Here is a 15,752-nt window from a genome sequence, read left to right on the forward strand (position 1 = left end):
CTTTGATGACGTTGATTGTTAACAAGTATGTAGCTAATCTGGAGCATCGAGCGGTCCTTCTTTGGCATGGTTTGTGGTTCGAGTGCTTGTTGTTGCCGTGTGATTCAGTACGGGGTGATTAATGCCAAAAATGGTCAAAAAGTGATAAATACGTGACTCACTAATGAGGCTGGGGTTGAACAGAAATTGATTGATCCTCTTGAAAGATATTTATGTGTCATAGCATTGTGACGTGACTATTAAAATCAGTAACTTAAACTACGTACATAAAGTATGTAAACTTTGTCGCAGCTTTAATCTCCAAATATGGATTGGTTTATAAATACATATTAATGTGGAATTAATGAGTAATCAAAGTCCATGAAGTTTTCAGTGTGTGGAAAGTAAACGTTTATTTAAGTAGGTATCTCAAAAAAAATGTGTTTAAGTAGAAATGATTTTGGTTATTAAAAACTAAAATAATTTTGTTTAGGTCTACTAAAAAAAATAAGTAAGTGCGACCACCAATACGCCGAGATTGACACGTACTATTCCGTTTGTACCAGATGTTGTTGATGGTGGTGCAGTTATAGTTGTAGTTTCTGTGGTAGTTGGCAAAGTCGTCGTTCTAACTGTGGTAGTTGGTGCCGTGGTGGTTGGTTCTGTAGTAATTGGTTCTGTGGTAGTTGGTTCTGGGGTCGTCGCATCCGTGGTCGTTTCAGTCGCCGGGTCAGTTGCTGGAGTACAAACATCAACCGGAACATATTCAATCAAATTTTCCGGATATGTCGTGTCATAGAAGAGATGATATTCTTCAAGATTCTCCGTGGAACATGACCCTTCGTGCCCTAAATATCTGTGATGATATTGATACTGCGCTACGAATTCGTCTGTCCAGTTGTTAAATAAGGAAATGGACTCGCGATACGGTCCCCTCATGTAGGCCGGCTCATCAATGTAGATTATTGACCCTCCCACTGCAGGTTCACTATTATTAAAAAAATCATGTTTACAAAGGGTAAAGCGATAATTAGGCGTCATCTGCTCTGCTTTGTTCTTGGTTTGACCTAAATATTATTCGAAAAATCTTACTCGTGAACCTCCGTGATTCCAAAATCTTCAACGTGCTTGTCAAATGGAGTTTGCGAAAAGCACTGGCTCATCTCTTGTCTTGGATAATGCCACAAAAACGTGATGCACATTTCCTCTCGTGACGATAGCCCCCCGACGACAGCTTTTCCGGCGTCCCATTTGCTGGAGTAGGTGCATTCTGAAGTTAAATGGATTTTGAAATTTATATGTTTCCTAAAATACTTGAGACAAATATTTCAAGTATTTTGTACCGTAAATTAGCCTATCGCCAGGAAGGACTTGGGTCCCTGGAATTGGTTTGTTTTGTTGGTAGTCGAAATCATAATGGTTGTCGTAATCGATCCAGGGAAGTTCCACGTTGCCCCGGAAGTGACGAAGTTTAAGTTTCCGACCTACATTTTTAGAGGGTAATAAAATGCGTTTAAATTTTACCGCTGGGTATCCGTATTTTAGGTCAACTCACCCGACATATGAGCATGCAGAAGCGAGTTGAAGATAGTGATGCCCTCTTCTGGTTTAATTCCCCACTCGGTACAAGCAGGATCACATTGCCCAATAATTACAAAATCATCCACATTTGGCGGGATTGTCAAGATTGGGTTCGTCATATGACCTACGGCAAGCAATCCGGCATCTTGCTCTCTACATAAAGTGACATCAAAATTAAAGTTTCACGCTACCCCCAGGCTACGCTTCCCTTACCGTAATTCGTCCGTGTAATAGAATTGCAACCCCGTTTTGAACTTTAGATCTTCCACTTCGTCAGGGTTATCGTAATGAATTTCTAACATGTAGTACAGCTGTTTTCCCGCGTTATCTCCCTCCCCGAGAGGATATCCCACGTTTTCGGGGAACGTCATTATCTAAAAGTAACCAAAACCCGAAGATTTGAATTGTATGCTCACACCATTGTTTAAAAATGCCATGAAAATTAGTAAAGCTAAACACATCGAGTGTCTCACCTTGCCCCCTTTCGCCCAAACGAACAAGTCCTGAATACAAAATTGTTCAAGTGGCGGGAAGGTTGAATATGGATCGTTACACATTCCCCCGAGGTGACCAGTATCTGCGGTGTAGGGGCCAAAGACTTCGTCCAGCGTCTCATTATGACCGGGGGGAAGGAAGCAGTTTTTCAGGATGAAGTGATGCGTATGGGCCAGGGCGTCCAATCCGTCAAGTAGTGCGTCAAACTAAAAGCGAGAAAAATTAATTAATTACTAATTATTCATTAGTAATTATGGATTTAATTAGCTTTATTAAAATTCTTACCGCAACCACGTGATGTTTAGTCGTGAGGATGGGGCCTTTATGATAACTGCACCAATACGCAGTGTCCAGTGATGGCATGACCATGTCGATTGTCATCTCAAATCTCGACAAGCTAATAGAAAACGTGCCATTTTAAACGTTTAATTAATAATTAATTAGCTACGCATGTAAATTATTATCTTAATTAAGTTATGTAAGTGTTATTAAGGGGTTAAAACCCCTTTATGGAAATGTCTTGTCCGTCTGTCCGTCTGTATCCACGATAACTTTAGAATGGTTTCGTATTTCGGCATGCGGTTTTCGTCAACGTGTTTCTAATTTTTGAAGTATGGATGAGTTCGAAGATGGGCGTTGTAGGTCATAAGGTCACGGCGCCACGGTGATGACGCCAACGGTCAAGGGTCTCGAATTTTTAGTTGCCACCGTTTTAGACATTTTTGGATGGGGATTTCAGAAATCGCCATCATTTCGACGTGCGATGACCGTGTGACAGTGTAGACGACGCCAAAGTCGAAAATTGTCGAATTTTTTGTTGCCACCGTTTTAGACGTATTTTTGGGCGGGGATTTCAGAAATCGCCATCATTTCGACGTGCGACGACCCCATGACCGTGTAGGAGGTGTCGAATGTCGAAAAATGACTTTTGTCATGTGGGGTGTCTATTGAAGGTATTGTCATGTACGTTTGAAGTACGCGGGTCGGGGTGTCAAAACGGGGAAAAATGAGACGTGGGGTAATGTGAGACAATGACGGGAAAGTGCTGAAAGACGTTGTGGGCGTGCCACAAAGACAATTCCGTGTGTTTTCACCCCTTTGCTACATTTCGTTTGCAACGGTTTATTACCCTTCCAATTCAAGTTCAGGGATTGGGGTCCCGATAAGATTGACTGCTTTAGCTCCTCGTCGTGCCATTGTGTGATAAACGATGTTATCAGTGTCTCCGTACGCCCAGATGAGTCGAGTTGTGTCCACCTTGACGTTTATTAATTGGATGTGAAAATAATTAGGTTAATTTTGACAAATAGTCTCAACTTACCCCGATGGGATAATCTTCCTCGTCGCAGGTGTCAATGAGACGAGAGAATTTAAGAAATGTTTTCCCAACGGCTTCGATTGCACTAATTAAGGTCCAATCTTCATGTTCGTCAATTTTCGGTGTGGAGAAACCTACTCCGATGCAATCCTAAGGATTTTAAAACATTATTTAGTTACAGGTTTAATTAAGTAGTGTAATTAGTTAATTAATTGCATGATTTATATATAACATACCAGCGCATAGCTCGTCCCGTTATCGTGCACACCAGCAATGAAGATATCCGCCCCCGTCATACTTCCCCCGGGAGAAATTCCAAACCCGACAAAACCCGTTGTTGCCACTTCCATCTCAAATGTGATAATATCCGTTTCGTTATCAAATTCCCATGCTAGAAAAACTTTTCCTTCGTCGTCTAATTGTTCCCGATTTTGATATGTGATAACTCTTTCGAGAGAAGGAATCTTTGCAGAATTTGCAATTCCAAAGATAACCGAGAAGATTGCAAGCAACGATAAATTCTTAATTGTCCCCATGATTAAATTCAAGTAAATTTGTTGCTTAATTAGATATTTAAGTGGTATGCAGCCACCAAAGTTTAACACGTAATTAATTCATTCACCTGTCAAACTTGACCATTTATACAGATTTGTGCCAATTTTTCGCCATGTGTCATCACCACTTTGCATCATGACATGGACATAATTAATTGTGGGGCATGTTCGGTTAAGCAAAAAAGAACAATTGAGAAGTCTGGGTCGGCCTCGTGTCCGTGTCACAAATTTGATAAGTGGAAAACGTGTTGCTTGACAGTGACGCAAAATGTACCTCTGTCTTGCCCCATTGTGGGTTGGCTTGCCTTATCAAAAATTAATTAAATGATTGATAAGCCTGTCGGTGCTGGATATGTCTCCTGCATGTCCATGATCTTGTTTTGGTGGTACAGTTTTGAGTCACACTTTTCTGGGATTATTGATGGACCTGGCATGTGACGGGAGAAGCGTCATTAATTCTTCAGGTGAATGAAACCAGCAACGTATTTAATTTGTAGTGTATAAATACATACATACATCCGTTGTGGAAATATTTCAATCAGTATGTGGTAGCCAGTGGCGACGGAAGCCTGTGGACAGGTGGACAATGTCCTCCCATTATCTGCCCATGTTAAATATGTAAACCGATCCCTCTCCTATCTTATGGTTTTAATGTCCCCAAACGTCCCCACGGCCACCACAGGTGGCATCATGATTCATCTAACCGATTAAGCCGGAATAATGTTGTAGTTAAAAATGTTTTAATTGAAGAGGGATGTGACGCAATTTTCTTCTATGTTTGCATGTGTCTATGTATTTGATTGCAGGGAATGTGATGAAGTTCGCAATCCTGCAATTGTGAAATTTTAAATAAATGACTCCTCTGATTTTAACTAAGCTATCATTTTTTAATTCAAATTTTTATGAGGCCGTATAGAAAATAATAAGAATTACTCGAAATAGATGCTATGCGTATAAAAATTAAGTTAAAAACAATCCGAGTTTCCTTGTTGTCAGGTGATTTTGCAGGTATCATTCCAATTTTTTTGAAGGCTTATCTGCATACATAGATATATATTTTAGGTTTGAGACGTCACAAGATTAAAACTTCCCTAAAATAAATATGTACTTAAGCCGTGTCCTCTGCTTGGAATTGAAATATGATGACCAAATACGTTGCAATGACAGCAATCATCTAAACACACACATGGATCTCAAGTAATTTAATTCCCCCTAATTTTATTTTATTTTTCGACTCACCGATACCAGGAGCCGAACATTGAAATCCAGTACGGAATTTTTTATGACGATGGGTTCCAATCCCAAACACATGACCACGTTATCATCGAGCTATTAAATTTTATTTTATACAATAAAACTCTCTACATTCCTTTAAAATCTAGCGGACAAAACTAAATATTTAATTACCTGGTTATTTTTTCTCCTCACTTTACCACTGCCGCCCCACCCATTACTACTCCACGCGTACCTCACCATCTTACAAAACCTCCCACTCTTCTCTTCCACCGCACTCGAGCAGCTCGCCAACCAGTAAAAGTACGCCGTGAAAACGACCAATTTCCCAATATTGACAAAACTCAAAAAATACTGCTCAATATGAATCGTAATTTCGAGGAAATACATAACATACAATAAATTTCCGAGACTATATACCACATAAAAGTTTAATCCGATGCTGAAAAGCTGCACAAACTCGGCCACGTGGTCGTCCAAAATGGCGTAAAATTTCAAAATATTCCTCACCCCGACCTTCCCCTTCTCACCCACACTTTTAATCATCTGATCGAGACAAAGTTCATAACTTGAGACGAAGTAAATCAACCCGTGGAGGGCGAAACAGGTCAAAATCCCGTTAAAAGAAAACGTCAATTCTTGCACCGTTGCGAGAACGCTGCTTCCGTCCAAGGCGCCCTCAAAGCATAACGCGTACCGGAGATAGGTTGCGTTGTCCAGAATGGCGATGCAGAGTTGGACGAGGAAATGAAGGATGAATTTTCTCTCCTGGTTTTTCAAATAGTTGGCGACATGCAGATCGTCGGAAATTTGGAGGGTGTCAATCAGCCTGCGAAATCCTACCCAGAATCGGATAAAGTGTTTCTGATTCTTCAGTAAGTGCAGGCGAGCCACTGCGGGACACAAAATGGAGCAGATTTCCCAAGAAATGGTCACAATTAGGAAGGTGTTGACACCACCGTGTGAAAATTCTTGGACGGCAATGTCGTAGTGGTGGGAGACGTAAAAGAGGGAAATTACCATGGGGACGAGGGGGATTAAAATGACGACGAGGAGCCAAAGGGAGGACGGAGATTTGTAGAGGGGACGATGATAAGTTAGGTGGAATCGGTCCGATTGGCAGAACTGGGGTGTGATGGAGAATGGGAAAAAGCCTGCAAATTGTAAAATACGGAGGGGAATGTACCCTCCGGTGAGAATGGCGTCGCTCTTAAAGATTTGGGATCGGAGGGTAACCTCTCTGCGAAATTTGGTGAGTAGGTTCATTTCGTTTTTTTTGGAAATTTAGTAGGATGCAAGCTATGATAATTGGTGTGTGTTGCTGGGAAATTTTGGAAATGATGTATTGTCCGGAAATAGATAAGCTAGCTGATGGCTGAAATAAAACGATAGTGATCTATTAACTTCTCGAACTTATGCTAATGTTTATTTTCTGGGTGTCTTTATAGATTTTTATTAAGTAAATGAGTAAGAACAGACATCTTTTGTCTTCGTTATTCTAAGCGCGTGTGTAAACAATTATCTATCATCTCACAGGGTGAAATTTACATCCTGAACATGATTGATGTTAGTAATTACTTGCATTTTTTGGGGTATTACATTTATTTATGTATATACTTATGTAGCTGGGAGAAGTCATGAGGTATGTAAAGGTCACAATGATACAGATCAATGTCCTTGACTGTAAAGCGTGGTAAAAAAATTAGAAAGTGAAACTATTTTCATGAAGAGAAAACTATATAGAGAAATCTCATGTTTTGGGAAAAAATATTAAAAACTCGGCTTAGAAATATTTTTAAGCAGAAAATAAATAAAATCGTCAAATTGAACCTTTGGAAATTTAGTCAATAAAAGTAATTGCCTTTAATGTGAAACCTTATTGAGCTGTGCATAGAATTGCACTGTGCTATTGTTAAAGCACACGTCTCCGGTTACGCTGTTGTAATGTATATAAGTATTACGTATTACGTTGTAATATTATGACATTTAAGATGTTGTAATACGTAGTACAGTTATGTCATAAGATTGTTAGGAACGACTTGAAGACTGACAGGTTAACCAATAATTTTGTGACATATGTAGCTGTATGAAGGTTTGCATACAAACCGCAGTGGTAATCATCTGCTAATAACTTGCACCGAATGTTAGAAGCTGCCAAATTGGTAAGTTATATATGTATACTTTTCATCGAAACGAAATATTTGTCTTTCAGAAAAATTGAAGCTTTGAAGTGTAACCCCGCTATAATTACTAAATGATATAAAATTTTCTTGTCGTACTCTATGGGCCAGAGGCCAAAAAGAGTGGTGAAATACGTAATTAAATCATACCAACTTAACGTTACTCTGAATTTAGCGTAGTTTACTTAATAGAGTGCATTAGTTTCACACATAGTGTTGATAAAATGATAAGACAGAAACTTGCTGGTGTACCTCACCCATAATGATCACGACATACCAGTTTTCTAAGAGTGTACATATTGTATAGCAGGAATATGTATTAAAAAATGAGTGTGTCTCGATGGAGTCGTTAAATAATTCGTGTTTTCGCCAAGTTTGACAAGTAATGGGTATGTATCCTACGTGGGGAGTCGCAAACTATCTAAATTTGGTCACGTGTAGGCATAGCATTCTAAAAAACATACATGCATTCAGAATCCGCATTACCACATTATTTGGTCAGCAAAGGTTATCTAAATGACATCAGTACGTCGCCAAATTCCATTATGTACACACATTCGACCCGCATTCCTCTTTGCGAACGTTCCGCATTCCGAAAAACAAACTTCTAGGGAATTTTATTTAAATATGCCCACTATATTCGACTACTTCCCCCTAATCCGCGCCCAGTTTTTCATCAAGAACCTCTTTCTCTGCAATTTTATCACCTGGTCGGCTAAAAAGCAGCAATTTGTCCCAGTATTTTGGAGCAATGTAAAGTACACATTGCCCCTTGTTTGCAACACGGTGCAATGTGCCACTGTCCTGGCGCGGATGCGATCGCTGATTTCCAACGGTCCCAAAAACATCTTTTTCACCCAAATCATATCATGCTGTCTTTCTCTCAGCAACATTGGCCACTGGGCGATGGGTATGGCGTGCAGAAGAAAGTCGGCCGAAATCACGGCATACTTTAACGGAATCTTGATCACACATGCGCAGTACAGTAAGTCACTTCCGGCCAGACGAGGGGTTAAACTCCGCTTAAGGGACATCATTTCGACCGGGAAGTGCATGCCAGGCGATATAAGTCGTGGTGAGATGGGTCGATTTGGCCTCTGCATCGGTCTATTTACCCAAGTCGTACCTACTATCTTGCTAAACATGTTAGTTCTCATGTTGCCCTGTGCAATGCCGCACTTTCTTCGATCTACTTTCCCAGATTGTGCGGCAAACGGGAAAGAATTCGTTTGGGACTTTGGCATTCCGACAAATTGGGCTTGGGCGGTGACTCTGGTGGACATGTTTTCTTCGGGGTACGGAATGTGTCTAGCATGTGTCGCGGTATCGTTCGTGTTTCATTGCGGGGTTACCTGTGTGGCGGATCATTTGAAAAGGTAGAAGATAAATTTGAGATGTAACTTGAGACGATGGGGTGGGAAATGTGAGAAAATGTGATTTCATGCAAATTATTTTCTTTCAGAACTCGAAATTCCCTCAAGCTCCAATCAATCCTGGCTTACAAACAGGCACAAATTTTAACCACTGCGGTCAACAATATCAATCAAGTGGGAAACTTGCCCATCATGATAACCGACCTTACCTGGGTTGGCATCACTTGTTTCTACGCCGTCATAGCGCACAATTCCAAACTCTCTGTTCCTGCCCTTCTCTTCGCTATCGTGCTCGGGGTCGACTGCACTTTTGCCAGCTCTTTCGTCATTTACAAGGCGGGCGCTGACCTCTACCAACTATCGCAGGATGTCTTGCAAAATTGGCGGGGTCGAAAAAGTATGTTGAAGAATCGCTACTTGAGAAGGATGAAGGCGTCGTGTAACGTTTTAAAAATTAAGTTGGGAAGTGCCGGAAACTTTATCGAGAAGGCGACCCCACTCATCATATTCCAGTTTAGTATGGAACAAGTAGCCAGCCTGTTGCTAATTTCAGTTAAGGAAAAGAGAAATTTGCACGCGTAAAATTGGCCCATTTGGACATAATGAAATGCAACCGACCATAATAAATGCTATATAGTTAAATATGTACATATGCAGCGATTAAAGTGATTTTATGTATTAATTTCCAATTTGGTCCATGGTTTTGTTAGATGTTAAATGTTCTTGCTCTAAATAAATATTTGCATGCACATGTCTAGTATATTATCAGGGCATTCTCCAGTGATCCTCTAATTATAAAGATTAGTCCTTTATAAATCTTATTTTTAGAAGTTGTAATGTAGAACTTTCGTATTTCAGTGACTCTGTACTAGTCTCTGCTATAGCATTGTGATGTAAAGCATGGTATTTTGACGAACTGCATGTGCTGTGCATGTGTATGCATAAGCTGTGTAATACTGTGGGTCTCAATATGCCTCATTATCAATACCCAGCATACATAAATACATCTCATACATGTGATCGGACACTAACTGGCATATTGAGACGCATCAATAATTATTTCAACTGAAAGACTGCAACCGAACCGTCAAACATAAATTGCTCATTCGATTTGGGTTTAGCAGGAAAAGTCCGTTTACAAGAAAATGGGTTGTGTCGCCACCTAAATTATATTATGTGCTGTACATTGTATCCGGACTCGTCATGATCAAAAAACATTGATTGTACATAAATACGTAAAATATATTACCATAAGTAGCTCAGGAATAAATAACGAAGGGTGAAAGTCTTCATACCTGCAAATCTCGTTAGGATGTGAAAGTATTTATTTACCAATCCTGAATTCAAAGCGATGCTTTTCACCACAATGTCTTGTCTCGGTTTCACACAATTGTCAATAATGTAAATGTAACACATTCATAGGTTAACAAGGGCGCTTAATTAGTACAGAGATATGCCATCAATGAAATGTAATTAAGCAGTCGTTTCACAAGCATTATTTATTAAATGAATTGTTCCAGCATGCAACGTATATTATATATACATAAATATATGTACATATATGTATATGTAAATGGCATTGTATTACTACATATATACATACGTATATAATGGATCAATGGTTTCACATTTAGTAATTATCTTTTTTTAAATTATCTAAAATCTAACTATTCGCAGAGCTTGCAAATTCAGAATGATTAAAACGTGTTCCTATTGTTTGAATTCATATAATGAATGAAGTTTGTTATCATTATTCACAACTCGGAATTGACCATCTAATTTTGGCCATTTAACTTGAATGAACCTCCCCCACTGATCAACCACTTCACGATCTTCCCCATCTTGGAACATCATTTAAGGCGTCACCCACACATACACAGAAATTTGCCGGTTCCGGGCCAAAAATAGAACTCAAAATAAATAAAAATTGACCAAAAAATTAACTTTTCCTATGCATGAAGCCTTTAAAGCCGAATAGTAACGATATCAATGAGTGCACCTACTAGCATATTTCCTATACTATATTTCTATACTAAATTTCTTCTATTTTTCACATTATTCACTTTTATGCACATATGCATATACATATGTACTTATAATAAATATGTACGCATATTCCACATTTTACATAACCAACAAGTTCACTACTTGATCCACGCAGAATTTCCAAATCACAAATGATGACAACCTGTCAAAAAAGCAACCCCCGCCCATCGATAACTCCAACGGGACGCAAGACTTGAGATACTTATCCAACCATTTACCCCTCTTTGCCATTTTGGCCTTGTTGACTAATTCCACCGACGCCAGGTGGGGGCGACACAGCGACTTGAACAAGAGATGGATGACGACGAAAAAGTCCATTGCAAGGATGATGAAGAACATCGCAACGGGCGTGGGCAACTCGTGAATGGAGTTTATTACCAAATATAGCGATGTTATTTCCACCATCATCACACCCCCAATTATCATCGACATGAACGGTTTCCTCATCACGGATCCGTGCAAATTCGACATGGACTGGGCAATTCGATATTTAACTGCGGTGGAGTATAGCGATACGGAATTTTGGAATTCCCTAAAAAATAAAAAAATAAGTATGTACAATATAATTCAACTGAATGTCACGGCTGTAGATCCATTATGTGCCAAGTTGAAAGCCAGTTGCAAGCATAAAACACCAAGTCGATAACCAGTTGGAACAATAACATGCTAATCGCAATATACCCCAAAACAGTCTTGGCATGTTATGGTTCCAACTGGTTTTCAACTGGACACTTTATGCTTCCAACTACTCTCCATCCAGGCAGGATTGAACTTTTACAGAAATAGAGTATTCTGAGAAATTACGCCACTGTCAGTCTCAAATTCCCCCCTCAGCATAAGCAAAATTATTCTGAAACTGACAGAGGGGTGATTTCTCAGATTTCTCAATTTCTGTAAAAGTTCAATCCTGCCTGGATGGAGAGTAATTTTCACCTTGGTACATTATGGATCTACAGCCACGATATGTATTACATACAAAAATGTGCACCTTTCGACAACATCAATCCACATTTCCTCCACCACCGGAGGATACACGACCAGTCCCACTAATCCGATCGTCACTGCATTTGCCAAGCTCGTAAACCAAGTTATGAACTCGAAAACAGCGATACCAAGCCTCAAAGGAACCGATGCTCCACCCCCACTGCTCCACGACTTGCATTCCAAGAGACTCATACTGAAAAAGGGTGGCATGCAGGGTCTCACCAGTGCCATGAGGAACATGACGGACGGTAGTGATACCGTGGTGAAGAGAAACATGACGCAGATCAGGACAGGCGTCACCCTCACCCGAATCGGGTGAGATTTGCTCGACAATTTTTCCAACTCGACGGCTCGTTCGATAAGCTCCCTTGTCTCATCCTGCCTCCAAGCCAAGACGCACTTGGCGACGAAGATAAAACCGTAGCAACCAAGGAAGTAGGACATCAAGATGGACTTCCACAATGGCGGATCATCTTGAACGTAAAACCACTCCAAGAACATGATGATGTGGAATAATTCGCTAAGAAGAGACAAAACGAAACAGGTCAGATGAATCCAAGATTTCGAGCAGGTCGAATTTTGTCCCGATTTTCGGTAGATTACTGGAAAAGTGCGGCACATCGAGGAGATCGAGAGGGTGCGGACGAACAGGGTGCTGTATGAGGAGGGGAGAAAAGATGAGAATCTCATTTTCCCCAATAACGAGTTTTCTGGTCTATGTGATCATTGGTTGGGACGTTTCCTTGTTCCGCACGGAACAGTTCCTGCCGATGCTAAGTTTTGAAGGGAAATGTCTCCAAGGATTAGTTCGACGTGTCGTTAAAATCCAATGGTTTGACACACACTATAAATAATTTTGAGACTAATCGTCACCCGCGGAGGTACTATAGTACTCTATTTTTTGGGTAACGATTTAGGAGACGTTCTATCCATAGGGGGAGATAAGCCAAAAACTCGTTTATCAAACATACGTGACGTTGTAATAAAAAAAATTAACATTTTTATCTGACAATAAGATTTTTTTTACATATGTAACAGTGTTGAATTTTTTAAATGACGACGTCACGTGTGCTTGCTGCATGAGTTTTTGACTTATCTCCCCCTTCTTGTGATAAAACGTCTCCTAAATCATTACCCAAAAATAGAGCACTGCTATATAGTACCTCCATCAGGTGACGATTTGTCTCCAAATTATTTAGAGTGTAGGCATTCCTTGGCCGTGTGCTAAATATTATTTACATATAAATACATACATACAGATCAATAAGATGATAGTAAAGGTGACTTCTAAATTACTGCGATGTCAGACGTTTCATACTTTGCACAACCTGTGTGACTACCTACATTTAGCTGTATTTGAATTTATGCTTGGGTTTAAAGTCTACAACGTCTTGTCGCACCCCCACCAGAGCACGTCATGACATTTCCTTGCAGCGATAAAGTCAGCGTGTGACAACATTCCTAATTAAACTCTTCCAATTTGACTGACATTATCTATTCGCTAACATTTACATAGTTTAATAATTGTTCTTGTAGGACAAATATTAATCAAAAAGCATTATTGTAATTAGTGTCTGCTGAGAATTAAGTATGTACGTACATACATTTGTTATCATGAGGAACGAAACCGCTGCGTAGAAACAAATGAAACAAAGCATTGTCAATTATAATTAAGCCCAGAGTTTGTAAATCTTAAATTAATCTACTTATTTCTCGTACTTTCTCAGCAAATATATGTACAAATTTAGTGGACAAACCTTATGCATATGGTTTTATTACCACTGTCTAAACACCTATGTACATATCAAGGATATCCAATTAACATGGATCACCGTATCAAATCTATCCAATGCCAAATATTTATTTCTGGTATATTTTCAAGGAAATTTAGGAATTGCTTTATTAAATCCAACCAAAGAAATGTGATTCATTAGGCATTTATTTGTATCATATCGTGCCAGTATTTAGATTGATAGTAGGCATAGAACCGTGCTTTTATCTAGTAGAGAAGGTTCATGACAAGTCAGCTAACGCGGTGACCAACACGTTTACATATTAAAAATCCAATAATTATGGTAATCCATCCTACGAAAAATTCCTGAAGGAAATACATGTAAGAAACCACATTAAAAGCATAAAGATTACAGAAATTCCTGTAAAGAAACAAATTTACCTAGACCTTTAACATATTTATATCATACAATATAATTAGCTTGGCTTTCACATTTCTCAAACGATACAAGCACACAACACCTTCATCTAAATATTTAGCAATGAAACTTATGAATACTTCATGTTAATACATTCTGCAAAAAAATATTATTTAGATATGTGCTTACCCTACTAAATATTGACGCAACATTGGCTTGACATTTGTGCATCTACCCAAATCTACCCATGTACAAAGATACACACAGAAATACAGGTATAAATACAGTATAGAAACTGACCTTTTAGTGATAAATATGTACGACACCAGTTTTTCTCAAGTCCAATACAGAAAATCTAATTTATCCCCCTTAATCCATTCCGTGTCCCATTAAATTTTCTCATTTCATGTCCCTCTCGTTCTTCCATTTGTACATATGGAAAAATTATACAAGCTTTGGTCGGGTGAAACAAAAATTATTTCCGCTTCAACCTAATCGGAGAAACATTTAAGTACATATAGCTCAGAACTTTTGAGCATTTTCTGCAACATTTAAGTTTCAACGCGGCATACGAAAAGTGTATTTTCAGTCTTCACACTTTCCATTGTTGAAAATGGATCAAATAAAATTTTGTTTGGTTTTAATTTCCTTCAAAATAATGGAAGTGTCCAGTTATGACTTATTCTCACCCCTCGACAACTCCCCACTCTTCCACAATCTCCTTGTAAATCGTGAGGGATTCCACTGCCGTCAACATCTCGTGTACAGACACCTATTCACAGAAAATCTTGAAAATACTAATCAGGTTGAGGTCACGTTAACACAAGGGCCTCCAGACGAAGACAAATTTATAAATCGGCTAAACATCTTTAAAAATAGGGGCTGGGTTTGCGAGGTCGTGTTCCTATTTTTCACTACCGAGTGGAACTTTGGGGACAGTGACATCCTTACCAAATTGATTAAATTGCACACCCGCGAATATTTCGTAGAAGGTGACAATTTCATGGAAGGTGATGGTTTCATGGTTGAGGGGCCAGGTATGAGACCAACCCTTGAACGGTATCCCGACTCGATTTACGTATTTTTGTTTCCATCAACCCCAAAACATCAATTTTCTCGGACATCTGTAAACCTCTATAACACCAAAATTCCCTTATTTGGCATAATATTCCCCCCTCCGGCGGGACCTCTAAATACATCTGAACTCTGCTTTCACCTACAGCCTATGATGGAGCCGAGATTGAAGTACTTCAAGTGTTTCGCAGACTTACGGATTGAAGATTATTTCCTATCTGATGAATCTCAATTTGCTCCCGATCTTGACCAATTTTGGATTAACCTGTCGCCCCAAAATGTGGATTATGATTTTTTTGCAAACTTTATAAAAAGAAGGAATAAAACGATTCTACATTACAAATGGTGTGCGCCATGTCCCCAAGCCGCCTTCATGTCGCAACAAAGTCCAACAAATTTTGTCTCTGGCCCCAACGAATATTTGATCTGGGTGATGACTTCCTTCGATGGGTTGACCTTTTTGTCCTGCTATACCGAACCAAGATTAGAATTCGCTGTTTTCTTGTCTCCCTTCGACTCCAAGGTTTGGGCCGGAATTGGACTGTCTATTCTAGCCGTTACGGTCCTGATAGACGCCCACTTCCGGTATTACCTCAGAATAATGAATTACTCCAGTTTACTATTTTTCTTCGCCCTTTTCCTCGAAGATATGACTTCCTTGCCGGAAAGGGTTCTAAAATCGGTCCCCTTTAAACAAGTCGTGGTCCCATGTTTGCTAATTGGCACCCTTCTTACCAACTGCTATACGGGGATGGTCATAACTAAATTGAATTCACCGCTGCCTG

General features: G+C 39.5%; 3 protein-coding genes and 1 long non-coding RNA gene across 4 annotated transcripts; 1 reads left to right on the plus strand and 3 right to left on the minus strand.

The window, feature by feature from the left end:
- Positions 1 to 366: 366 nt before the first annotated feature.
- LOC110847871 (DBH-like monooxygenase protein 2 homolog) lies at positions 367 to 3,987 on the minus strand. Its single transcript, XM_022094908.2, has 10 exons — positions 3,610 to 3,987; positions 3,377 to 3,523; positions 3,185 to 3,312; positions 2,341 to 2,452; positions 2,034 to 2,261; positions 1,774 to 1,934; positions 1,535 to 1,713; positions 1,323 to 1,463; positions 1,072 to 1,249; positions 367 to 967 (listed from the first exon to the last, which is right to left on the minus strand). The coding sequence occupies exons 1-10, from the start codon at positions 3,907 to 3,909 to the stop codon at positions 478 to 480; spliced, it is 2,064 nt and encodes a 687-aa protein (XP_021950600.1). The 5' UTR covers positions 3,910 to 3,987; the 3' UTR covers positions 367 to 477.
- Positions 3,988 to 4,785: 798 nt separating this feature from the next.
- LOC118434099 lies at positions 4,786 to 5,675 on the minus strand. Its single transcript, XR_004833772.1, has 4 exons — positions 5,335 to 5,675; positions 5,167 to 5,256; positions 5,036 to 5,101; positions 4,786 to 4,964 (listed from the first exon to the last, which is right to left on the minus strand). It is a non-coding gene; the product is annotated as an uncharacterized LOC118434099 (long non-coding RNA).
- A 2,803-nt stretch (positions 5,676 to 8,478) lies between these two features.
- LOC118434039 lies at positions 8,479 to 9,367 on the plus strand. Its single transcript, XM_035846714.1, has 2 exons — positions 8,479 to 8,716; positions 8,803 to 9,367. Exons 1-2 carry the CDS (start codon positions 8,484 to 8,486, stop codon positions 9,293 to 9,295), a joined length of 726 nt encoding a protein of 241 aa, XP_035702607.1. The 5' UTR covers positions 8,479 to 8,483; the 3' UTR covers positions 9,296 to 9,367.
- An 880-nt stretch (positions 9,368 to 10,247) lies between these two features.
- LOC118433875 lies at positions 10,248 to 12,508 on the minus strand. The gene is made up of 2 exons (XM_035846289.1): positions 11,748 to 12,508; positions 10,248 to 11,291 (listed from the first exon to the last, which is right to left on the minus strand). The coding sequence occupies exons 1-2, from the start codon at positions 12,431 to 12,433 to the stop codon at positions 10,838 to 10,840; spliced, it is 1,140 nt and encodes a 379-aa protein (XP_035702182.1). The 5' UTR covers positions 12,434 to 12,508; the 3' UTR covers positions 10,248 to 10,837.
- Between the last annotated feature and the right edge of the window lie 3,244 nt (positions 12,509 to 15,752).

Source organism: Folsomia candida, unplaced genomic scaffold, assembly GCF_002217175.1.
Source record: "Folsomia candida strain VU population unplaced genomic scaffold, ASM221717v1 Fcan01_Sc001, whole genome shotgun sequence".
In the NCBI taxonomy this organism is placed as follows: domain Eukaryota; kingdom Metazoa; phylum Arthropoda; class Collembola; order Entomobryomorpha; family Isotomidae; genus Folsomia; species Folsomia candida.